The sequence below is a fragment of the Cebus imitator genome, unplaced genomic scaffold, assembly GCF_001604975.1.
Source record: "Cebus imitator isolate Cc_AM_T3 unplaced genomic scaffold, Cebus_imitator-1.0 Scaffold27, whole genome shotgun sequence".
In the NCBI taxonomy this organism is placed as follows: Eukaryota; Metazoa; Chordata; class Mammalia; order Primates; family Cebidae; genus Cebus; species Cebus imitator.
The window spans coordinates 5,692,238-5,719,729 of NW_016107342.1; the positions used below are offsets into that span (position 1 = coordinate 5,692,238).

At 35.7% G+C, this 27,492-nt stretch overlaps 1 protein-coding gene across 2 annotated transcripts; it reads left to right on the forward strand.

The window, feature by feature from the left end:
* Positions 1–8,710: 8,710 nt before the first annotated feature.
* On the forward strand, positions 8,711–26,939 carry MMADHC (metabolism of cobalamin associated D). Of its 2 annotated transcripts, none has more exons than XM_017523225.2 (8): positions 8,711–8,878; positions 9,389–9,449; positions 14,284–14,428; positions 16,937–17,154; positions 20,307–20,412; positions 21,001–21,131; positions 25,419–25,505; positions 26,409–26,939. In XM_017523225.2, the coding sequence occupies exons 2-8, from the start codon at positions 9,441–9,443 to the stop codon at positions 26,601–26,603; spliced, it is 891 nt and encodes a 296-aa protein (XP_017378714.1). In that variant the 5' UTR covers positions 8,711–8,878; positions 9,389–9,440; the 3' UTR covers positions 26,604–26,939. The 2 variants fall into 2 exon arrangements, with proteins under 2 accessions (XP_017378714.1, XP_017378715.1); XM_017523226.2 differs by having other exon boundaries at positions 8,761–8,942; positions 26,409–26,936.
* Positions 26,940–27,492: the final 553 nt, after the last annotated feature.

Below are 27,492 nucleotides of genomic sequence, written 5' to 3' on the forward strand. Positions count from 1 at the left end.
GATAGCAATGATTTCTCTCAAAAGCATTTTTAGATCTACATTACTGTCTTTGAGTCAGACTTTTTCCATACAAGCAAAATAGAAGATGTCAGCAATTAGATAAGGTTGGTGAGTAGAAGATGAATGAATGTGAATAGCATTTTTGGTCTTGGAGTTAGATTTTCCAGTTTGCTGTGCAATACATAGTATGGCTATGGTTATACTAAAAAAAATTCATTGTTTACATGAAATCAAATTTTACATCAAACTTACCTAGCTATCCAGTATTTTATCAGGCTGCTATTTGGGGTGGGAAAAAAAGACCTAACTAGGAAAAATAACTGTGCTCCCAGTGAAACCTGAGTCATTTTTATGGAAATGGGTGATATAGTGGAGTTCCACAGATCAAATATAAAAGTGAAGGCCCAACACTGTAAGCATTCAAGCACTACTTTGCATTTATTTAATGCTTCATGATTGGTAGAAGATTTCATATTTATTATAGTATCTGGATCCTCCTCATGACAACCTTTATGTGGGTATTTTTATGCACACTTAAAAGCTTAGAGATGTTAAGGAATTATCATTGTAATCTGCATGAAGCTATACGGAAAAGTCAGAATTTGAATCCAAGTCTCCCAGTAGGGTGCAGTATCTACAAATACAGGAAGAGTTCCTGTGAATACTTCACAAGACTTTTAATCCCTGAGCTGCACATGAAAATTAAGAATCCGAAAAGCCCAATAACATCACGACATAATGCCAAGAAAATGAAAAGATAGTCTCAGTAAGAGTCATTGACCTGCCTTACGTGTTTTCAGACTGTAAAGCCCAGTTTGGTTGTTAAACCACAAAAGCATTCACTTTATTCCCCCATGTACAGTAAGACATTATTCTGACATGGTCTTAGTCACACATAAACAAAATCTCTAAATCTCCAACCACTGCTCTCTGTAAACCATTTTCATGTCTAAAGATGTTCACTAAAATCATAGGATAATTCAAATCTGTTTACCTTAGAACTCGTGTTCTCTAGATCTTTACATTTCAAATTTAGAAAATGTTCTTGTCATAATTCTTTTCACTGTTAACTATCAAGGTCATTTTTAAATTGAGAAGTATTGAAGCTGGTGTTCATAGTGTATTTTGCACTTCTGCCCTGAGCAGTTTTTATTTCTTACCTGTGATCTTCAAATTCCAGTGTTCATAAAAATTCCCGTAGGAGCTTGTTAAAACATACATTCCTAAGCCCCTACTCTTACAGATTCTGATTCTATATATCTGGGGCTACGTACACTGCAAGCTCCACTGTTACCATCCCTTTTCCTACCTCCTGGCCATTCTTATTCAAGAGTCTGGAGCAGGGCTTTTCAAACACTATTGAGCATATGAGTCACTAGCAATCTTGTTAAAATACACATTCTGGGACAGCAGTTAGGGACAGGGCCAGAGATCGTGCATATCTAACAAGCTCCAGGTTGCCTTGTATATCCCAATTTTAAACCTAGACATTTCTACTTCTTATGTAGCTAGATTAACACAGACCAAATCCTCTGAGTTTACAGAATGCAACTTACAGATACTTCTTGCTCAGTGGCTAAAGAGATTTTGCTTAAGTTTTCTCTTTACTCCTGCCCTTGATTCTGTCCACATGTCTGGGGCCTAAAGGATAGCCATAGTCACTTCAAGAAGTAGCTAGGAATAAAGCAGGCCAGTATCCTGGTGGGAGTCCCACCAAAACCTATGCCTGCTTTTCTCTAAACCAAATTATTTCCTGATACAAAGGAGACAGAAAGCCCAGGGCAGTATCACTCCCTATGAGTCACAGTCAAACTAAGAACCAAAATATTAAATCGAGGGCTCCTTTTCTATTGTATCCTAGAGGCATATGTCATTCACTCTCCATAACATTTCTCTATACAATCCATGTATTTCGTCTAACAGCAGATGCCTAGAACACAGACAGCCTTGGCTTTTCTAGAAATGGCCAGAGCATATGTCTGTCTTCATGCAATAAACACTGAAAAATTCTTGCAGCAACCATGCAGGCAACTTTGAAAATGTATTCTCAATAGTTAAGTTGTATAACCAGGTCTAGTATATTCACATAATTTTACTTATATATATTTTTTATTCTTATTATTACCTTTTTTTACATGTTATTTTCTTATCACCAGGTAATAACTCTATAGAATCTTTTCTTAAATTAACACAGAATATTGTCTCCAAACTTCAAATGTGCTTTTAGATATGCTCAGTTAAGTAGAAAATATTCCCTCTTGTCTCTTTTGGTTTTATAATACTATCGTCTTTATAGACAGAGCAGATTACCACCTAATATTCTTTCCAGGTTGAGCATTTAGTGATTACTATATATGCCTTGGTTTGCTTAAGAATGCATTCTTTGTTATTCAGATCCAGCGTTTTCTATAATAAAAAGGAGGTCATATGTTAATCAGAAAGCATTAATACAGGGAAATATAAAAGTGAGATGAGAAAGGAAACCCCAAGGATTACATATTAGCCTCCAAATAATCTCATAATCTGGTACTTTGATCAACCTTTATAGCCCTATGAAGGCTCTGCTTTATCTCTGAAGGATAAGAACACAGCAAGAGGGAGTGAAAGGAAGAAGACATGTAGATAAGGGAAAATAGAATAGCCACTGAGAGACAGCTATTCAGCCCTGTCTCTTCTCCTTAGTTTTACTATAGTGAAAAAAAAAAAAGGAAAAGAAAGAAATTTTGGAGTGAGATAAATCCAAGCTTGAATCTTACACCCATCACTCTGTATCGCTATATGGCTTCAGGTAGTTTACTTAGCCTCTTTGAGTCTCAGTCTATTTATGAAACATAGAAACTACTCCTTACCTGGCAGAGTTCTTGAGAAGATAGATGTTAGGTAGGTATGGAGCCTGAAAATAGAACAACAAAGATAAGCTATTATTAATGGTCGCTGCCACCACTTCTTCATCTGTTCAACTTTCAACAATATTTATTGATTACCTCTCTGTGGCAGGAATATAGTCAAGTCCTAAGAACATAGATAAAAATCTCTGTCCTCAAGAAGTTTATGCTTCATCCTTTGAATACCACAGTAATCAAAATTTCATCCCTTACTGTTCCACTGAAACTCCTCCAGCAAAGTCATCATTGCCCTATCAAATAGGACCATCTCTTTTTGGTCTTTAATGAGAAGCATTGTGTAGTATCTACTAATCTTGAGCAATTGTCTTCATGATGTTTAAAATATGCCTTTCTCCTGATTTTTGTCTACCCACTGACTAAAGTTTCCCAGTCTCTGTTGCTAGTCTTCTTCTTCTGTTACTCCTTTAATTGATATTTCCTAGAGCTCTGACTTTTGCCCTTTTCCTTTTATATTCTCCACTAGTGGCCCTTGATCTTTTCAGAGGCACAGGCTCCTTCAAAGACCTGAAAGAAGGGGGAAACAGAACCTACTTATAAATATATAGGAATTTATATGCATTTTTAGAAATTTCACAAATCTTCTTTCCTCTCTGCAAAGCCCATCATTGTACTCCTGTTTAAGGGGTTCCTATGGCTTTAACCCCTTGTTAAAGACTCTCAAATCTTAGCTGGACACAGTGGCTCACGCCTGTAATCCCAGCACTTTGGGAGGCCAAGATTGGCAGATCACTTGAGGTCAGGAGTTTGAGACCAGCTTGGCCAACATGATGAAACTTGTCTCTACTAAAGATTCAAAAATTAGCCTAGGCATGGTGGCACATGCCTGTAATCCCAGCTACTCAGGAAGCTGAGGCAGAAGAATCACTTGAACCTGGGAGGCAAAAGTTGCAGTGAGCAGAGGTCATTCCACTGCACTTCAGTTTGGGTGTCAGAGCAAGACTCTGTCCAAAACAAACGAACAAACAAAAACCCTCAAATCTTGATCTCTCATACAAATCACTTTCTTAAGCAATAGACCTTTCAAATGACTTATTGGACAAAAATCCACATGAATGCCCTTCAGGCATCTTAAATTAAAAAATATCTCAAACTAAGCATGTTATCATTCTCCCTAAACTTGCTTTCCTCTTGGGAGGAAGTATCCTATGAGAAAGGGAATACTAGTTTTAAACCAAACAGACCTAGATTTAAATCTAGCCTTAGAAGCTTCAGTAATACATTTCCTCTCTGTGCTTTCATTTCTTCATTTATAATATGAAGATAAAATACTTCAATTTTCTGCATTATTATGAGGATTAAAGTAGATATTTTAAAAATGCCTATCCAAGTGCCTGTCATATAGCATATGTTCTACAAATATCCACCTTTTACTGGATTCCCAGTCTCAGTAAAAGGAACTCCATTCGCCAAATATCCAGAGTCAAAAATTTAGAAGTCACCTTCAACTTGTCCTCTTTTCCTCATTAGCAACCCATGGATAGCTAAGTTGATTTCTTACCTCTCCCCTTCTCTTAGTTCAGGCTCTTTGTGTTCTTCCTCATGGATACTACAAGTCTCCTAACTGGTTCATCCAACTGCAGCCCAACACCCTTCCAATCTATTCTCTGCACTGTAGCCAGATCTTCCCAAGACACAAACCTGATAATGGTATGACTGCTTAAATCTACCCACTTACTTCTCATTGCTTCAAGGATTATAACAGCCTTAGTATTGCACTGAAGACCAATTACGATCTGTTCCCCATTTACCTTCAACTCAATCCCTTGAACTAGTTGTGGATCTCTCAAACTGCCCACAGTCTTTTGGGTTATATTCCTCTATTCATGCTGCTTCCTTTGCCTGAAATGTTCTCAACCCCGTACATTTCTTCTGGCCACAAGATGATGCAACACACAGGCCCTCAGAAGATTCTAGCATATACTCTTGGACTTCCAGCTTCATAACCATGAGCTAAATAAATTTATATATTCCTCAGTCTGTAGGATTATGTTATAACAACATAAAACAGACTAAGACAATGACTCAACTACAAATTTCAGGTTCAAGAATCTAATCAGGGCCATATGGTGTTAGTCTATACCTGTATAATTACATATAACATCGTGCCTTTATAGAATAGCATCAGTAGAGGTAGTAGAGGTCTTCAGGCTGGTAACTCCTAGACATACTTAGTTTGGAAGAATAATCTAGAATTCTCTCCTCAAATTTAGAATTTCTTCTCAACTCTAGAACATTGTTTCTTATCACAAATGTTTGCAAAGTGAAGGCCTCAAATCACCAGCTTCTTTGGAGCTTTCCTTCCCTCTTCGTCACTGAACAACTTGACACCCACGGACTTTAACTAGGAACCATGAAGTCACAACAGAGAAAGTGAGCTTCCAATCCTTCCTTGGTTGTACCTTGTACCTAGTGTTTTCTCTAAGAAAATATTCAGCTCTCTTTCAATTTCACATCTTAGAAACTGAAAGAGAGTCATGACTTTAGTCACTGGCCCACTTTTGGAGCAATAAGTTCCCAGCATAAAAAAAAAAAAACATTAATTAAAGAAAAAGACAATTTGAAAGGAAAATTTTTTGACTTCTATCCCACTACTGATCAACTGTCTCCTACTATGTACAGGAAAAGAGGAAATAAATGCACAATATGAGGATTCTGGAGCAGGGATAATTTCCTAAGATTAATGGTTTTTGAGATATCAGATGGTTTCCAAGGAAAGTCCTAGAACTCCTTCCCTGGATATACTTAACAAAGACATTCCGAGATATTTTCCTTTATTTGTGATTGAGTATATATTGATTTGAACAGCTGCAGGAGTGTCAGCCTGTGATTTGTAAAGTCTACTAATTTGGACATTACTGATTTCTGGTAATCGGACAGGAGTGGAATGAAGTTTGCTTTATGTTATCAACATAAAAGAGCATTTGTTAAATTAACTATATATATGATTGTGCTCAAAATGCTGAAATTACCTAGCAGAACTATTTTCAAATATCTTACAAAATACAATTGCCAAAAATTGTGCTTTTAGTTATTTACTCAACTGACTTGAAAACATGTCCCCAGAAACACCTGCACATAAATACTTAACAGCAGTTTTATTCACAATTGTCAAAAACTAGAAGAAATCGCAATGTTCTTTAATAGGTATAAATGGTGGTACATCTATACGTTAGAGTACTATTGAGGAATCAAAAAGACAGAAATAAAGGCCAGGCATGGAGGCTCACACCTATAATACTAATGCTTTGTGAGGCTGAGGTAGGAGGATCACTTAAGGCCTGAAGGATGAGACCTCCTTCTCTACAAAATTTTTTACAATTAGTGAAGCATGATGGTGTGCACCTGTAATCCCAGCTACCTGGGTAGCTGAGGCAGGAGGGTTGCCTGAGCCCAGGAATTTGAAGTTACAGTGAGCTATGATCAGAGCACTATACTCCAGCCTGGGCAGCAGAGCTATAAGACCCTGTCTTAAAAAAATATCCATAAAAAGACAGGAATCAACTGTTATGCCACACAAAAACATGAATGAATCTTAAATGCAGCTATTACTAAGTGAAGAAAACCAGTCTGAAAATGCTATATACTGTATTATTCCATTTCTATGTCATTCTGGAAAAGTCAAAATTGAGATGGTGAACACATCAGCAGTTGCTAGAGGCATAGGGAGGTGGGAAGGTTTACTAGATGAAACAAAAAGGATCTTTTTATAGCTGTAAAACCTTTCTGTATGACACCGTAATAATGGTGTATCCATGATACTTATGCATGGATTTGTCAAACCCCATAGAAAAAGACAATTTGAAGTGAAATTTTTTTGACTTCCATCCTACTACTGACCAGCTATTTCCTGCTATGTACAGGAAAAGAAGAAATAAATATGCAATATAAGAACTGCATGAAGAGAACTTAAATGGATGAAGAGTTTTTTTTTAAATCTTAGGAACCCCAGAATGGAATGCAGATTGTGGCAAAAGATCACAACTGTATTACAAGCATATAAAATAACTTCACTGAGGCCAGGTAGAGGTGGGAGGGAAGTTTGCTGACTTCAACAACTTTGAAAATAAGTGGAGTCTATAAGATTAAAAGCAAAAGAACTATACGTAAGCATTGTACTCTAACTGGTAAATCTGCTTCTCACAGGTATGCCTGATAACAATTCACAAACAACTATACATGTACACTGAATTCGGGTTAACGGTTCTGAATCCATTATGCATATAACCTGGAATTGAACAGTTAGGTAAATGGATGGCAGATGATGAGAGCCACGTGTCTCACACTGGAGTGAAAGGTTATAGACAAGCAAGGGGAGAAGGCCACAATGATACACGTGGTGCTGGAATTGAACTGAAAATAACAGTTCTAGTTTTTGAACTTAGAACTCCTATGTAGCTGTCAAAGGTACAGATGGATACCTATAAAAACTTATAGATATGCATATTCAGTCAGGTTAGTATATGCACACATATTTCTTTGCTGTATCATCTGAGATGGTCTAGAAGCAACAATACCCCAAATGTCCAAATCTTGATTTCTAATATCATTTTCCATTAAAAGGACCCTTGGCTCTTTGGGGAAGTAGCTGATTCTAGGGTTGGGGCAGAGAATATACAAGATGAGCCTTACAGAAATTAAGAAAATGCTGAAGAAAAAAATCAATAAACATAAAACGATGAGGGTGTGTCAAAAAGACACAAGTGCCAACTAAAAGAAATCTCAATAGCCAAAGCTGGAACAATATGAGCAACAAAATAAAGTAGTATTGGATTATAACCCAAAATGTAAAAGAAATATCCATAAGTCCATGCTGATATAAATGATTGAATACATAAACAAACGCAGGAGTACAGACAAATCTCCTATGTAGAAGAATTCCAAATTATGAAGATATTCTGTCCTCATAAAGGTGGAGTACAACAATTTCCCATTCCTATAGCTTGGGCTGCACAGAGTGACATTCTTCCAAAGAGTATAATATGGAAAGGAAAAGAAAAAGAGTGACTTCACAGTGCAGAAACCTGACAAACCCTACATTAAAAAGGTGATAAAGGTTAGCATCAACAGTAGTAAGTCATGTGGATAGAATATACCCTTGATGTGACGTGATGACATCACTTTACCTTACCTCTTTACTAAAAAAAAAAAAAAAAAAAAAACCTCATAACCTTAGTTAATGCATGAGAAAAAATACAGGCAAAACCCAATTGAAGGACATTTGACCAAATGCCTGATAAGTCACCTCAAAACTATTAAGGTTATCAAAGCCAAGGAAAGTTTCAGAAACGGTCACAGTCTAGAGGAGCCTGGGGAGTCATGGTGATGTATTCCGGACAGAATCCTGTAACAGAAAAGAACACCAAGTCCAAAACTAAGGACATCTGAAATAAAATATGGACTTATAGGTTTTAGTCCATTTTTAAAAACATATTAGATACATGAAAATGATATACGATTTCCAAATCAAACTCCTAACATTTATTTATTGAGCCTATTGAGAGCCTGGCACTGCGGTAGGACTGGAGATATGGAAAAAAGGTAAGTGCCCCATGCTCAAAAACAGCCACTCGCGAAAAATAAACAGCTATGACAAAAAGAACAGAAGACTGTACGTCCTGGAGGCAGTAAAAAAGGCTTAAGTTGGGAAGCCTATCAGTTGCATCCAGGAGTTAATGAAAGCTAATTGACCCGCCTAACGCAGGTCCGGAGCCCTCCTCTTCATCCACCCAAATCACCACGCGCCGCGCTTTTCTCCTCCCATGTGTTTAACCAATGGAAAGTCGGCTCTACATAGGCCTACTGTACGCGTGCGCATCATCGGTTCGACTATCCTTTGCATCGACGCGCTCGGAAGCGACTTCTTCTGCCTGGCCACTGCCCGCGTAGGCGCTAGCACTGCTGGCGTTGCCGCCGCCATTTCGACGGCTGGAAGTGTCAGGTTCTAGGACAGCTGGAGGCAGAGGTGGTGACTGGTACGGATGGTTTCCGCCCGTGTTAGCCCCTCCAATTTCGCCTGTGTTGGGGCTACAGGCCTTGGTATTGCCCCTATTTTCCCTGGGTCCCTGTTGTTGTCCCCTGCCATCTTTCCCTCTGCCTTTAGGCTCTTCCCTGCTTCCTCATTCTTCAGCTCAGCCCGAAGCTTTACCTGGAGCTGTTGTGCAGCCCCGACCTCCATTAAAGCAGCTGATTCGATCCCCAGGACTGCATTCTGTCCGCCCAGCCCCACTCCCGGCCCTGATCTGGTCCGAGTTGTTTTTCAGCGGATGTAAACCGGGAGGGCTCTGAGCTCCACTGCCGGCTCCGGGCTGGGGGATCTGTGCCCGGTATCGGGGCGAGTTCTGGCCTCCTTAGGTTACAGGTAGAGCTGGGACTTTGGTCCTGACGTGGTGGAGGACACAACTTCGAAGAGTGGACGTAACCTGAGTTGTTTGTTGTTAAGAGTTTAATCGGTCCCTCGTCTGTTTTGTTGTGTTCTTTCCCAGGAATAACTCTACCAAAGGAAAGCTGTTTTGTGAACTGTCCTCTCCAGTAGAGATGGCCAATGTGAGTAAATTTTCTCTTAAGAATCAGCATAGTAAACTAGTTTGGGAATGTTAGGAAGTGGAGGAACGGGTTTAATTATGATGGCATTGGGCAGCATAGTGTTAGACTTAATGTATCAGAAATGTCAAGGGGAGCAAGGGGTGTGAAATTATGCTGTGCTTTGAAGGTGGTTTGAACACAAACATTCTTTTCACTACGAATACACTTATCCAATTTTATTTGTTCAGATGGGTAAATTCAAACCCCCTTTCGGTATTTTTAAAATACAGCATTTCAGCAAATATTAGAATCTGTGTTTAAGCCCTTTTTTATCTCTTGGGTTAGCTAAACTGAAGGAGTTTGGTTTTTTTGTTTGTTTGTTTGTTTTTTCTTTTTTTTTTTTTTTTTTAAAAGTTTCAGTTTTGGAAGTGACCTTCCAAATCCTACAAAATAAGCACAAGAGATATTCTTACACACCAGAGTTATTTATTGACTGTAACTGCCCGGTAATTAGACACATCCTACCTACAGAATTCATATGTAGTGATCATGAGACATATATAAAAACAATTGAAGTATAAAGTAATAATTTTTTTTAGAACCTACACAGAGGTACAATGCAGATTCAAGGCTTTGTGGAGAGGTGTTTGGGATCACTTAATGAAGGAAACATTTAAATTGAGGTTTGTAAGATGGGTAGGATTTGTATAGTCTAAAATATGGGTGGGAAGGACAGGAGGTATATTCAAAAACTCCCTACCCCACCTAACACTTTGAAAAATTAAGAAGTCATTGCTGTCTGCCAACCTGAATATAAGATGTGTGAAAGAGATTAGTGGGAGATAAGGTTGAATTGTGAGGTGGGTACCAAGTAATTGAGAACCTTAATGCCTTGAATCTTGCAGGTTAACAGGTATTTTTTTTTTAACTCAATAATTTAGACTTTATTCTTTAAATTGTGATTATTTATTTAGAGCTGTGTGTTACGAAGATTTATATGGCAGCAGTTTGCCAGAATGATATTCCTGTAATTGAACATGATATATTAAGTCTTAAAGGTGTGACTGTAGAGACAAGTCATAAGAGTAGATTACCAGTCTTGGCCAAGTTCTAAGGTGAATTTTTGCCTAGCCATAACCTGCACAGAAAGAGAATGCTGTAAAAGAAGTATGTGGTACTTTCAAAAGAGAGAAATTAATTGAAGTAGAATAGAATGCTATTATCTGGTTTAAATTTGGTTGAAATGAATAAATTATAATCGTTCAGTAGGGAAGATCCTTTTGTGAGTCCTTTGTTAGAAAGAAGTTCATATTAAAATAAAGTTTTAGTATTCCAATGTACTTTAACAATTTTTGTGTTAATTGATGTGGATTGAAAATTGATGTGGATGTTACTAATATGGAGATAGGTGTTTGATAACAAGGGGCAAAAATGTTCGTGTTTCAGAGGCTGGACAAGTAAATTAAGAAGCCTTAGTGGGGATTATGACAAACTAAAGCATTTCTATTGAAAGGGTAGCAGCCTTCCCTTAGCTACAGTGATTTGTTGCTTACTAATGCCATTTGGATATGTGAATCCAATACTGCCAGATCTTCTGAGTTTCCAAGAAGAGCCAAATTTCTGGACGTTTTATGTAAATATTTCAATTTCTCGATGTTTGTATTTAATTCAAATATCTGGCAACACTGTGGGCTGCACAGCAATGTCTGGATAGATGTGGATGCACTACGTAAACTACCAGTTTTTAGTTTTTGTACAGACCATACTTTCTCCTCACGTGACCAAAAGCCGAACTTAGTCCTAAGGCAGTGCACAAAAAGCTCTTTATATTATATAGGATTTTACAGTTAAATCACAATAGCCTGTCATCTTCCCAAGTCTAGAAGTTTGAAGTTAATCATATATAAATTATGTGCTTACCCTCAAACTAGAATGAACTCTTTGCTATAATTTTGATTTACTTTTTGGCTATTATTTTTAATTATGTTCCCAGCTGAACTAGTCATAAATTCTGTCAAGTTGTCAGATAATATTGCACTTCCACAGTTAAAGATTTGAGAATTTTATTTATTTTATTTTATTTTTTTGAGGTGGAGTTTTGCTGCTGTTGCCCAGGCTGGAGTGCAGTGGCACCATCTCTGCTCACTGCAAGCCCATCTCCTGGGTTCAAGTGATTCTCCTGCCTCAGCCTCCCGAGTAGTCCAACGAGCATCCAACACCATGCCCAACTAATTGTTTTTTGTTTGTTTGTTTTTTGTATTTGTAGTAGAGACAGGGTTTCACCATGTTGGCCAGGGTAGTCTCGAGCTCCTGGAACCTCAGGTGATCCACCTGCTTTGGCCTCCCTCAGTGCTGAGATTACAGGCATGAGCCATGAGGCCTGGCCAAGATTTGAGAATCTCACAGGTTAACAGGTAAAGTTTGAAACAGATTAGGACTATCATCAGCTATCCCTTTCAATGGGCAATTTAGATACTGGTTTATTTTGGCATTAAAATGAAATTTGGTAATTGGATTTTCTTAGGCTAGCAACAAAATTCACATTTTATTATATAACTTTTGTTAAGAGTTCTATCACCAAGAAAAGAATGTCAAAATATAATCTAATGGCTTTGGTAGACAGGCTAAAATAATAATAGGCAATATTTGAAACAATTTGTATAATCTTTCTTTTCCTTCTGTTTTTTGCTTGTGAAATGATGTGAATGATCACAGATTGTATTTTAATCATGCTAAAACTAGTTCTAATAACAGTATATAGAATTGTTGCGAAAATTAAGTAAAACAGTGTATATGTAAAGCACTTACCATAGAACTTGCACAATTAGTGTCCAACGTAGAGTGATTATTACTATTACATGCTCTCAAATATTGGCCCTTCAGATAATTTTTTATTTTGCTGCTGCTTATTTTCCGCCCTTGCTGAAAATATTTTTGGAATTTAAAAGTTTAGATTCCTTTAGATCCTGAGCCATTCTCTTAAATATCCTTAGTGGTAAAGGTAAATTTATATTATATAAACATCCAGAAGTCTGAGTTTGTTTAGTAAGTAAAAAGCCAAATAATTACCATTTTTGTCTCTTTGGGCAAGTTGGATACAGACCCCAAGAGAGGCTGCTTAAATTTTCAGGTAGACAGAATGCTTTGAAGACACATATCACAAAGGAAGTTATATTTATCCAGGTCTTAAAGAAAAACTAAGAATTTGCTAGAATTTCCTAGAGCAATAAGAAAACAATATCTTTTAGCAGAAAAAATCTTGTGACAGTGTAAGAGTGAAGAGAAATATGGGACATGCTGGGGAGATGTTTTTATGTGATTGAAGAGTAGAGTAAGGGAAGGGAGGGTAAAAATTTGTAGGAAATGATGTCAGAAAGGTAAAAAGACCAGTTAGGATGCACTCTTATACTTGTGGTGACAAAGGTAGAAGGAAAAAGTAGGTTGGATTTTAGAGTACTGTACTATGAGAAAAGGAAATGGAATAATTCTCAAGTGTCAATGGCTAGATTTTTCCAACATCCTGGTAACTAGTTTTCATACTACCTCTCTACTCCTCCTCCAGTCCGTTTTTTATACTGCCCTTGGTGGTACATGTCTTAAAGCAGCCTTTGATTTTGTCAGTTTACTCTGACCCTTTGCTGCCAACAAATTAAAATTCTGACTTACTATCTTGATGTAAAAAGCCCTTTACCGTCTGTGTCAAATACACAGTCTTTTATGGTTGCCTATAAGCTCAAGTTCAAGCCTCTTTTATATTGCATTCTTATATCTGCCTTCATTAAACTTGTCACTCTTTGAAGTATGTCTCTATACCTTCGTTCCTGAAAGTCATTCATTGAAATGCACCTTTTCCCAAGCAAATTTTTACTGTCTTCAGAACTTAGTATATCCTCCATGAAATTTATTACCTTTTCTTCCAAGGGTTTCTTAACGACTATTCAGATCTTTTCATAGCATTTCACAGATGATTTGGTATTTGTTCTCATATCTTTTTCATTGACGGAGAGTTGCCAGTGTGTTTTGTTTGTTTGTTTTTTAATGTAAAGGTCCGGATAGTGCATATTTTAGGCTTTGTGGGCCATAGAATCTCTGTTCCAACTGCTTACTTAACTCTGCTATTATGTTGGGAAAGTTACCATAGGCAGTACATAAATGAGTATGGCTATGCTACAGTAAAACTTTATCAAAACAGTGGGCTGTATTGGGAAATGGTTCACCAATCCCTGCATTAAATTATTCTGACCCAAGTACTTTATTAAAAATTTATGAATGAAAGTTATTTACACATTTATCCATTGTAATACATGACCTTACAGTCTAGGAAATGAACACACAAGCAGAAAAAATTGCACCACAAAGATATGTGCTGAAATGGAGAAAAGCAGACATTGCCGTGAAACCACAAGGAAACCACAGTATGGGAGAGAATCAGCACAATTTGTAGCAATAAAAGAAGAGAGAAAAGTTTGAAAATAATAGATTTTAGTCCAGAGAGATGTCTTGAGAGTTCTTTATTGAGGATAGAAGAATCTTGTTAGTTGTGCTAACTTTTTAGTGTTGTGTCTAAATAGGACAACTTTTAGATTCCTATTCTCTCATGTGTGTCACTCTTGAATTCTAGCCTTTATTGAAAAGTACATAGATTTTTACCCAAACTATTAGTTGTTTTTTTTAAATGTTTATTTTTGAAATTACAAATACATATAATGCTTGTAGTATAGTAGGTGTTCAGTAAAAATAGAATAAACGTTGGTTTTAAAAGAACCTTGCAGTGTTGAAGATTTGCCAGAGATTGTCTATGTAAGTATAACATTTATATTCAGAACAAATAATTTTAATTTTGTGTCATTTTTAGGTGCTTTGTAACAGAGTCAGACTGGTTTCCTATCTCCCAGGATTTTGCTCTTTAGTTAAAAGGGTTGTCAACCCCAGAGCCTTTTCAACTGCAGGATCGTCAGGTTCAGACGAGTCTCATGTGGCCTCTGCAACTCCAGATATATGTAAGTGAAAGTTGTTATTGCTTTACTTATAATTGCTTCAAAACATTTTTAGTTGTATTTCCTCTAATATTTCTTCTTAAGGTTTTATGGATTTTTCTAAAGTTGTGTTTATTCCGTTAAAAATGAATCACAGCTCTGCCTAAATAGGTCAGAAAGCTACAATATAAAAAAGGAAGAAAGAATAAGTACCGGTGTCTAAAATTTCTTAAACTTCTCTATCTTCAAACGTACAGTCTTCCCTGAAACAAATCTCCTTTTGGTCCTTTTAAACCACATTATTCCTTCTTCCCATTCTTTACTAAATTTCATAAATGTACCTTGCACTTTTTATGTATTAGTGTTTATAGAACTTACTTGCTTTGTCTACAAAGTCTATTTCCTCTGATCTGTTTGGTACACCACCTCCATGCTAATCATTCTAAAATATTTTAACCATGTCACTTTCTTGAAAAACCTGTTATCTTTCATTGGTTTCAGCAGTAGTTCCCAGACTACCTTCAAGCCATGAAGCATGGTTGAAGGTTAAAAAGAAAAAGGTGGGGTAGGGGGTATGGTATAAATTTGAGAAATGCTACATGCCATATTCCTGTCTTGGAGGCTTAATAATGTACACTAAAATATTAAAGACTCTTAGAAGCTTAACCTAATGTTTCCTAAAGATACTGCACATGGAATCCTTTTTTCATGGCATACATTACTTACAATGTAATTTAAGTTCACTTGACCATCCAAAGCCTTCCATCCTGGGCAAGTTTTCTAACTCTCTCTGACTACTCCCCATTTTACATCACCTGAAGACTAACCATATATTTATCACAAATGAAAGATTTGCCATTCAAATTATGTGAGGGGTTAGTATCCGGAATATATAAAGAATTTGTAGTGAATCAATAGGAAAAAGACAACCCAATAGAAAATTAAAAAACAAAAGGACATGAATAGGCTGTTCACAGAAAAGAAAACTTAAATGACCAGTAAACATAGGCCCAAATCCAGTTCTCAAAAAATCCACTATTAATGTGTGGGACACCTGTTTTCTGTAAAAAGAACTAGAAATTATTAGACCTTTAAAAACTGCCATGTTCAAAAATAGCTAACAGATTTTATCTTGGAAAGTGACTTGAGTAGTCATTAGTGGCTGCCTAGTTAGAGCCTTGTTATTCAATATGATCCGCATCAATATCAATATCATTTAGGAGCTCGTTAGAAATGCAAAATCTTGAGCCCCACTCCAGACCTATTAGATCTGAATCTGCATTTTAACTAGATCCCAGGTGTATCTTAAGTACATGCTGAGTTTGAGAGGCATTGGACTAGAGTGTTTATGTTGAGAATCTTGAGACATTGTCTGGTGCAGCAGGAAATGGTTCCATGATTGATGGGTGATATATGTCATAAATGTGGAAGAGGGATGTGGTGGCTCATGATCTAGGACTGAGGCAGCCACACTGACATGGCCATTTTCAGTTACTTAGTTCCCTCGCAAGATATTTTTAAATACCTATTTTTATTGCTAAGTAATATGCATAGCAGTTGTCCCTCTGTTTCTCTAAGCTCAAATTCCTTCTGTGAGTAATTATTAGTCTAGTTATCTACTGTATTCTTTTCTGAATCTTTTTGAACTTAAAAAAGTTAGGATTTTTTCGATTTTCAGTGAATAAAGTAATGTGGTCTCTTCTGTATTTGCAATCCATATTAATTCATGTAGTGGGTAAACAGAGCCTTAGGTCACGTGCTGCATGATTTTTTTCCCATTGCATTAATGTTTTGGGCCATCAAATAACAGCAGCAGAATGCCCCTCCCCAGATGACCATTACTAAGTTTAGTGTCTTTCATTTTACATCTCTTTACTTAAAAACATGGGCCTTGGCGCAGTCACTCATGACTGTAATCCCAGCACTTTAGGAGGCTGAGGCGAGAGGAGACCTTGTCTCTACAAAAAATAAACAAAATTAGCTGGGCATGGTGGCATGCACCTGTGGTCCCAGCTACTTGGGAGGCTGAGGTGGGAAGTTCACTTGAACCTTGGAGGTCAAGGCTTCAGTGAGCCACTATCACACCACTATACTACAGCCTGGATGACACAGACCCCATCTCCAAAGAAAACCAAAACAAAACAATACATGAATATGAGGATGTAAATAAATGTCATTATACATGCTGTTCTTTGACTTAGCTTTTTCTTTTAATGCATTGTATCCTGGACTTCATTCAGTGTCAGCACGTAAAGGTTTATTGTCTTCCTTTTAGTGGCATTCAGGCATTTCTTAGTATGAATTAGAATATTTTATTCAGTCCTTCTGCTAATAATGAACTTGCCTGTGATCTGTCAACTAGTTGCTTTGATTAGCGTTTTGGAAACAATAGGAAACTATAGTCACACAGGAAAGCAGATTTCAAAGATCTTTTAGGTAAATAAATACATAATTTTAAGAAGAGCATTCTTTCAGTCTGCCAATATACTTGACTATTAAGGAGAAACTGTTCCTTTTGTTGTTCCTCTTCAGGCTCTCGAACAGTATGGCCTGATGAAACTATGGGACCATTTGGACCTCAAGATCAGAGGTTCCAGCTTCCTGGGAACATAGGTTTTGATTGTCACCTCAATGGTACTGCATCACAGAAGAAAAGCCTGGTTCATAAAACTTTGCCTGATGTCCTAGCAGAACCTTTATCAAGTGAAAGACACGAGTTTGTGATGGCACAATACGTGAATGAATTTCAGGTAAATTGTTGAAAACATTTATTGTGATTGTTAATGCTACATTGCTTTTAATTGTTATAAGCATATTACTTTTGTTGAAAAGGTAAAAAATCCACTTAATTCCAATACATGTATGTACAGAAACAACATATATAGCTTTGGAGAACTTGGCATTGTCTTATATAAAATGTTTGCAATATAATTTTTTTACTGTAGATTATAATTTTTTGATGAAATATTTCTTCAAAAGTATGTTTTTAAGTAACTACTTCAAATGTAGATAATGTAATTATGTCTATACTACTGGAAATTTAGGTTCCCTGTCTTTCACTTTTATAATGACAATTACATTTGTAAATGGATCTAATTCCAACTGGTTCTGTATTCCCCTAGCCATTTAAAAGCTTAAGAAAAATTTGAGATCTCTGAAATTGTTCAGATATAGTAAAAGAAAAAAAAAGGAACCAGTTTCATAAGTTTATTTTTTTAAACAATTTCCTAAGGTTTTTTGTCATTTTTAAACGTTTTTAACTGGCAATTATGATTTTTCATTCAAGTAGAAAGCTACATGCAATTCAGGGGTTTCTGGCAAACCCCTGATACTAATCACTTTTCATATTTTTGCAGTTTTAGGCTGAGTTTTTTTTTTTTTTTTTTTTAAATCAAAGCTATATTATAAGTAGCAGTAATTCCTTGCATTTCAGTTACATTAGATGACGTGACAATGAGACACAGTTGACCTCTCCTATCTTTTTATCTCAGATAATTCCTTCTCAGCCTTCTTTGCTCCTTGTTCTTCCTCTGTCTACCAATTAAATTACATTTCCCATAAGTTTCTGTCCCTCACTTTCTCATTTGAATCATTCGTTGGCCACTTAATCCTTTGGCGTCCTCCACAGACTATGTTTTTATAATTTCTAATTTAGTATTTCTATTTCTGACATTTCTGGTTCTGTATTTCTATATGCCTACTGAACCATCTTTATTTGGATGCCTCACAACTCCCCAGATTTTGTGTGTCTAATACTGAAGTAATCTTTTATTCTTTTAAAACCTGTCCTAACTCCTGTATAACCAATACTGTTAGTGAAATAACCATCCTCCCCTCTCTCCTAAGATAAGAATCATAGGACCAACCTTCTCTCTCCATCATATCACTATAAATAATATAAAAATCACATTGCTTCCTTCTCTCAAATGGCTCCTAAACATTAATGTCCTTTCAATTATTTGCCAGAGTTCAAGGCCTCTTTGTCTCAACCTGGATTTTTAGTCATTATAGAATGACAGACAATGAAGATAGAATAAATCTGGGTTCAGACAATGAAGATAGAATAAATCAATAAACAACTAATTACTGTACCTTTCTAAGATCCTTTTTCTTTTTCTGTTTGTTTTTGTTTTGTTTTGTTTTTGAGATAGTCTCGCTCTGTTGCCAGGCTAGAGTGCAGTGGCGCAATTTGGACCCACTGCAACCTCCACTTCCAGAGTTCAAGCAATTCTCCTGCTTCAGCCTTACGAGTAGCTGGGGTTGCAGACACGTACTACCATGCCCAGCTAATTTTTATAGTTTTAGTAGAAACGGAGTTTCACCGTGTTGGCCAGGATAATCTCATCTCCTGCCCTTGTGATCCTCCTGCCTCAGCCTCTCAAAGTGCTGGGATTACAGGCATGAGCCACCAAGCCCGGCTGCTCCTGTTTCTTTATATGTCAACTGGGGATAGTGATAATCTCTAGCCCACAATTTTTTTTTTTTTTTTTTTGAAACAGAGTTTTGCTCTGTCACCCAGGCTGGAGTGCAGTGGCACGATCTCAGCTCACTACAACCTCCGCCTCCTGGGTTCCAGGAATTCTCATTCCTCCACCTCCCGAGGAGCAGGGATTACAGGCATGCACCACCATGCCCAGCTAATTTTTGTACTTTCAGTGGAGTTGGGGGTTTCTCCATGTTAGCCAGGCTGGTCTCAAACTCCTGACCTCAAGTGATCCACCCACCTCAACCTCCCAAATGTTGGGATTACAGGCATGAGCAATTGTGCCCAGCCCAAGCCCTCAAGATTGCTGTGACGGTTAAATGTGAAAATGTATATAAAGTACATGAATTCACTAAGTGTTCAATAAATGGCCTGTTAACTGGTCTATCTCCTGTTCCTCCTCATGATCATATTTCCTCCACACAACATTAGTTTTTTATATTTGACCTTGCTGTTTCTCATTGCCCATAGACTGAAGTCCAAATTGCTTAATGTTGAATAAATGGCATTTCACAATTTTGGTTCCTTATTTTTCCCACCTTATCTGTCACTACTTCCTATTCCTGCTGCACTCTAGTCACAAGATACTTTCCATTTTTCTTGAATACACCATTCTGTGTCTTTGCACTTTATTATCTCTTGCTGTACTATTTTTCTTCCTGAATTCCAACCTCTATACCACCTATTTTTTACCTGTCAAACATAACACATTAACTCACTTGTAGCTCAAGCATGACCATTTCAATCCGTTCCTAATTCCCCCTAGCAAAGTAAGTTTCTTCCTCATCTATGTCCCTAGGAGACTTTATTCATAACTCTATAGCACCTTTCATATTGAATTACACTTATTTGCTTATGCTTATTTCTTTTATCAGACCTGAAATAGCTGAGAGTGAAGACTGAATTTTTTACCATTGCGGTACATGCTCCTGTCATAGTGCCTGATACATAGTAGGCTCTCAGTAAATTTCAGTTGAATAAAAGCCTCTGAGCTCTTCCTGTAGGAGAAGCTATGTTGTTTAATCATGTTATACTGTAAGTTAGTTTTATTATCCCCATTTTAAAGATTATAGAAGAAAAGATAATTAAATATCATAAAATAGAAGAGGTAACACTATAAGACACATTATGGCATTTTAGTTACTTAGCCAATTCCTGTTCATTTCAAGTCTTAGAATATCAGTATATTTTCATGTTCTACTGTATTCACATTTTTTAGAACTTCCAAATCTTATATTCATTGTAGAGAAAAGTTTGAGTAAATAAGAAAATGTTACTACCTCACCTCCCAGTTAGATTATAATTATTTATAAAAACAAACCAAAAAAAAGCTTTCTAAGGAAGACAAGTTTATAACAGGCAAGCTACTGTTTTATTTGAACTCCAGATTTTGTTGACTTACATCCTTATTCCCCTTAGGGGAATGGTGCACCTGTTGAACAAGAAATTAACAGTGCAGAAACTTACTTTGAAAGTGCCAGAGTAGAGTGCGCAATACAAACATGTCCAGAATTGCTGCGAAAAGGTATGCCATGCTTTATACTTTGAAATACTGTTACTATTTTTTTAATATGTTGAATAACATACTCTATAGGAATTGGAATGCCCTGTGCCTTAATACTGTATTTTACTGTATCTGGCTGGAAGCAATTGCATGGCCAAGATAAAGGCTTTCAAATGTCCTGTGACATCTGACCTCGTGCTGCCATTAGATAGGAAGAGTAAAATTTTTAGTAACTTTTTTTCCTAAGGCTAAATTAAGGTCATTTTTACTCCTGGGTGATTATTGGAGTTATAATTTTATGAGTTAGTATAATACTGAAAAATCTTAACAGTAAGCATTTTCGAAAATTACATCAACCCTGAATAACATATAATCCTACTTACCCTCAGAATTGTTGGTAGTAATATTTCAGTTTATCCAACAAAAGAAGAGGTAAACAAAACTAAGTTAATTTTATACTTTTCAAAAATAATATGCACTTATAAAAATAATACTGCAGTAATTTTATTTAATCAGCACTTTTCTAAAGAAGTATTTTTATGCTTCTTTAAAAATTTGTTCTTTAAAAATCTAATCTTTTCTTCCTGGAATGTTTATTCTTATTTGTAGATTTTGAATCACTGTTTCCAGAAGTAGCTAATAGCAAACTAATGATTCTGACTGTAACACAAAAAACTAAGAATGATATGACTGTTTGGAGTGAAGAAGTAGAAATTGAAAGAGAAGTGCTCTTAGAAAAGGTAATTCTTTCAATTGCTAATAATTTAATTTTATGGTCATTATTTAAGTAACAGTGAGCCAATGTCTTAAAATGATGACTGTCATTTCCAGCCTTTATTCATTTTCTGCCAAAGTATACTACTAAAGGACTTATATCTTTTTTGAGAATAAAAGTACAGCATTTTTAGTATCCTTAAAAATTTCGATTCTGTTTATTTCTTCAATTTATTTTTAAAAAGTCTATTTTGGAAAATATTAAAAATGGCAAAAAGGTAATATTGACTCTTCATCCTTCTCCCGTCAGCCTCCACCTCTCCCACCTCCTCCATCTCCCCCTTCATCTCCCCATCTTCCCCTCCATCTCCATCGCCTTTCTCCTGGGCTTAGAACATGTCAAAGAGTGAAAATTATGCCAGCCCTCTCCAGGGAGTAAACCGTAACAGTATGCAATACAGTAATAGCATAATAATTTATACCCACTTTTTTTTCTGTGTTTTGCTTTTAACCAAAAGTATGCTTTGACATATTTCCATACCATTACACATAGATATATTTCATTCTTTATAAAGTCTGCATAGTATTATCTCACATGAGTAAGCCATAAACTTTTTTAATGTTTAAGAATTTAACCAGATGCAGTGGCTCACATCTAGTATTCTAACACTTTGGGAGGCTGAGGTAGGAGGACTGCTTGAGTCCAGGAGTTTGAGACTAACCTAGGCAATGTAGCAAAATTCTGTCTCTACAAAACAAAATTATCCAGGTGTAGTGGTGCGTGCCTGTTGTCCCTGCTACTCTGGAGGCTGAGGTGGCAGATCATTTGTGCCTGAGAGGTCGAGGTTGTAGTGAGCCTTGATTGTGCTGCTGCACTTCAGCCTGAGCAACAAAGTGAGACCTCCCATCTCTTAAAAAACAAGTTTCTTAGTAGTTTATAATTTTAAAATCCAACTTTTGCTATTATAGGCAATAAGCAGTGACAATCATTTTACAAATACTTTTATGCATGCTAATATCTATAGATTCCTAAATAGAGAATTGCTGAATCAATGTGTATCTACATTTAAAATTTTGATAGACACTTCCAATTTGCTCACCAAAAAGATTGTGCTAGTATATATACTGTCACGCTAGATTACCCTGGGTGTTAGCAGTTCTTTCAACTCAGGTTAGCTAAGGAGCCTAAGTTACTAACTTGAGTTGAAAAATCCCTTTAATGATTTCTGTGCAGGATGTTAGGAATTATTTTATATTTTCTTTGGGATTAGATGTATGGTCTTCTTTATTTTTAAAAGTATGTTGTAATTTACATATTCAACCGTATTATAATTTTATATTTAAATGTTATATATAGCTGCTAATAGATTTCATGTGTTTTTTAACAATCATAAGCATATTAGCTATATACTAATTAACAAGGGAATTATAGAGAGGCATAAGACATAATGCTTAGTAAATACATACTTATCACTATCATTGAGGTGCTAGTATATTGTCACATGTATGTTGCATTAGTAGTTCCAATTTTTATCAGTTTAAATTTCCCAACCTAATTTGATACTGACTCCAGTATAGTTCTAAGTTAGTTTTCTATAGCCAGTTTCAGGGCAACCTGCTTCATCTTGAGAGTTTTAATAATGTAATGACTGAAGCTATTTTATTTTCTGTGAAAAAAGAGTTTTTTGTTTTTTTTTTTAATTGAAGATTTCTTCGTGATTATTTTGGCACCACACCTAGCTTTTCAAATAGACATTTGATATTTTATGGTTTAAATCTATTCTAATATTTTCCAGCAGATGTCAGTGTTGGTGAACAGAAATCTTCAGAAAAATACTTCAGCTGGTTTTTTGTGTAAATTTGAGATTCTTTCAGTTAACCTTTGTAAACATTTGAGTTCACTACATTGTTTTGCTCTCCTCATAGTATTTATGTATGACATATCTGTTCATTAAATTGAAATACGTTCTAATGACTATTTTCTAAGCCATATTCAGTAGTTTTCCTATTTTTAAGAATTATGAGGATTAATAAAATACAGCAATAAATATGGAAGATAATCTAAAGAATACAGTATTATCTTAATGTTTATTATTTACAAGAAAGTATTGAGAGAAAACAAGTTATCATAGATCAACTATTTCTGTAAATGGTGTCAAAAGACAAATTATAACCAATTTAGTTTAAAGATCTAATTGGTTTTTATTTGAAATTCTAGAATCAAGCAACACTTCATTCTGTAAAATAGATTGAGTGTTACAAAAGCAGAAGAGATTGGCTTTATTGATGGTAAAGAACTGGAGAAAGCAGAAATAAAGAAAAAGAAGCAGATTGTTCCTTTCAAAGTTATTTTCCTTATAGGGTTAAAACAGAGGTGGCTTTCTTATGCTGGCTCAGGTAAACTAGGCCCATTCCTATTGGTTGCTGTGAATCTTCTGGGTTTTTTATTGTTTGTTTGTTTGAAAACTAGTCTGTTTCAGAATTCAGTTCAATTAGGCAGTACCTAGCATGAGTGACTCCATTCTGGGTTGGTCTCTCCTGGGACCTAGTGCAGGAGGCGAGTCCAAAACAATGAGCTTCCATAAAACTTGTTTATCAACGGCCAAATAGTAATATTTTAGCTTCTATAGGCCCTAGGGTCTCAACTGCCCAGCTCTACCCTTGTGTTGTTAAGCAGCTGTAGACAATATGTAAATGAACTGCCATGGCTGTGTCCAGTAGAACTGTTTATCCAAATAGGCATCAAAACAGATTTGGCCCTTGGGCTGTAGCTTATTAATCTCTGAATTATGATATAGTCTTGATTTGTAAGGCTTGGACTTTTGGAGAGCTTAGCTGAATACCAGAGGTGCTCAGTGAGGTCTTTTCATTCTGGGTGGGTCGGAAATCCATGTGTCCCAGGACTGCATGACACCTGGTATCACAGCTCAACTCTCAGCCCCACAGCTGGCACTCTGTGCTAGGCCTCTTGGAGTCTTGCCTCATGACTACACAGCTCAGCCCTTAGCTAAGAAAGTAGGGTGAATAGCTCTGCAGACTCATTCAGGAGCCCGTTTTATGTATCTCTTTCTTTTCCAATACCTTGCCCTACAAATCCCAGGTGCCTCAGCTGTCTAGAAGACTTGCTTTCCACCTCCTCAGCTCAATGACACCATCACTTTGCTTGGGCTCCAGTTCTTTGCCCTGTAACAGGCAAATGTCCACAGACAGAAAGCTGGAACAAAAATAGGGATTACTTCAGTTGTTTCCCTTCTCTCAAAGATTATAGTCTTATCTCACCTGTTGTTCAGGGTCTAAAAATAGTTGCCATGTGTATTTTGATCGGTTTTATAGTTTTACAGCAGGATGGTGAGTTCAGTATTTATTACTCTGTTATGGCTAGAAGTGGAACTGTGCCCTTGTTTTAGGGTTTTTTTTTTTGTTTTTTTTTTTTGGGGGGGGTGGGGTGGGGTGACAGAATCATGCTCTGTCACCCAGGCTGGAGTGCAGTGCTGAAGTCTCAGCCCACTGCTACCTCCGCCTCCCGAGTTCAAGCAATTCTCCTGCCTTAGCCTCCCGAGTAGCTGTGTGCACTTATTTTTAAACAATCATGGTCTCTTCTTTATTTCAACATTGTACTCTGATCTTAATACTTCTTACCATCTTTTAGACTTCTGATAAAGCTAATAAAACATCTTATAAAATAAGACCAAAATTTTTATAAATGCACATGGTAGTAGCAATTGTACACTATACAAAAGATATAGGAGAGTATATGATAAAAAGCAAGTACCATGTTTAACTCTGTACACCATTTACCAGGTTCTGTTATATGTGCCTTTTCAGAATTATTTCATAATTATGTGAGTAGACATACGTATTTTGAAGGACAAACAGGTAACTGTTTTTAAGCAACTTTGATTTAAACTAATGAACGTTTTAGATCTTTTCACTAAGAGTATTTTATTTTCCTTTACCTATTTCTATCATCACCATAATAATATAAAATAGCAGCCATAGTTGATAATTTATGACAGATTCAGAAGTTAGTAGCACAGAACTGATTAGAAGAGGTTCATAAAGTAAGAAAGACTTCAGAAGAATTATAGAATTTAGTCTTTTTAAAAGAAATTGAAGTGTTATTAACCATTAATCTTCTGAATGGTGAAAATAATCATATGCCTTTACCGTCTAATTTGCCATTGGTTTTTATTTTTTATAAATCTTGTTTAAGTTCTTTTCTGAAACAAGATAGTCACTTAAAATTTTATTAAAAAATAAAACGATCTGTAGTAATGCTATCTTAAGCATATTATTTGTGATTTTCATTGTAGTTCATCAGTGGTGCTAAGGAAATTTGCTTTGCTCTTCGAGCTGAGGGATATTGGGCTGACTTTATTGACCCATCATCTGGTTTGGCAGTAAGTAATTAGCATTTGAAAATCAGATTATGTAGAGATGATTTTTATTATAAAATTTGTTTATAACTTTGGTAATAGATTATTTAAGACTTTTTTAAAATCTAACAATTTTACCCAAAGAAATACTACTGTGAGTCATTTAAATTCACAACTTTTCAGATACCTCTACCACTCACAGTTAGGTTTCTCCTTTATTTTAATTTTTTAAATTAAAATCGGTTTTTACTTTCTGCTGTCACTAGTAGATATATATTTGATTTGCATTGAATTAGTGTGTTTACTTTTTATAAGTTGAAAATTATAAATTGATACAGTCTAATTTCTGTAAGTAAGAAATAATTATTCTTAGAATTAATTGAGTAATATACAACTGGTAAAAACAAATATTTATACCAGTAGATTTTTGGAAATTAACATTTATAAGGTTATACTTTAAAAAGAATAAACTACCACTGTAGTCACCTTTTAAATTCTGGATCTATCTTTCAGTTACAAGTAGTAATCAAATCATTATTTGAATCTTAAGATAGGAATATATACCATTTCTTCTCAAAGTCAAATAAGATATAATCGAGAAATGGAAAACTTTTGCTTGGGCTTTAGTTTTCTTGTCTTGAAAATGATGGTGAACTATAGATAATTATCTAAGGTTTACTCCATCTTTAAAGGATGTGCTATATTTGATTCTAGGTAACATGAAATTTGCTGGATCATTTTACATTTGCAGAATGCATAGGAATTGGGGGAAAGGAGTGTTAAGGCAGTTTAAGTGTTGCATGTGACTTTTTACTTAGTTTTTTAAATAGTTGGAGTATTAAAGTAGATAGGTGTTCATGTTTACCTAAAAGTTATTACTAAAATGTCTTTCTTACTAATGAAAATGTTTCATTTTTATTTTCTCAGTTTTTTGGACCATATACAAACAACACTCTTTTTGAAACCGATGAACGTTACCGACATTTAGGATTCTCTGTTGATGACCTTGGATGCTGTAAAGTGATTCGTCACAGTCTGTGGGGTACCCATGTATTTGTGGGAAGTATCTTCACTAATGCAACACCAGAGAGCCATATTATGAAGAAATTAAGTGGAAATTAGCAGAAATATCCATTTATTTGCTGTACTATTTGTATGTAATATTTGGATTGATCTAAAACACTGTCAAACTGAAGTTTTTAAAATATACTTATTTCTAAGTATTTATTTCAGCATTTATTAATTTACAACGTTGGCAAGTGATTTGGGATTTTTAAATTGCAAATGTTCATTATTATATCATTGAATACATGTTGAGCACATCCACATTGTATAGGATGTGGTAATTAGCTTGTTACCAGGGTATGATCTGTTATTGTTATTTTTCCCCCTTATTGGAAAAAGGCTCAGTTTTAATTATTTTCTTCCAAAAATAAATCACACATTTGGTTACAATAATATGTCTTTTCATTACAATTGAGAATTTTAGATTCATTGTAGACTTTACTTTTCCTAATTTTACCTTTATTGTCTATTAAGTGTTGTGGTACCAGTCTGAGTATTACTTTGCAATAATTTATGTTCAGGAAAAGAAGTAAGGATAATAGATCTTTAAATGCACATGAGTCTTGTCCTTATATCTACTAAAAAGACAATTCTCTCTTAACGCTTGAGTTGAGATAGATAAACATATTTTATTTTCAGAAAAAACCGTGCCTCAACTGCCAAATTATATTTTTTCAATTTTAGCAATAGGTTTTGGAAACCGTATTGCTTTACGAAATGCCTCATTTGAGACCAACCTTGTTTTTACAGCATTATAAACTTTAGAAAAATTATCTTTCATTTGTGAAGCTTTTGCAAATAGAAATAGGCAGATCTCAGGAGTAAAAGTAATTTCCACAAAATGAATTGAAATAGATTTTTTCTGTTTTTTTTTTTCTTTAATGAAATGCCTGTTTTGAAAAGGACTGCAAAGAGATAACTTTTTAATCAAACTTTGTTTTAAAAC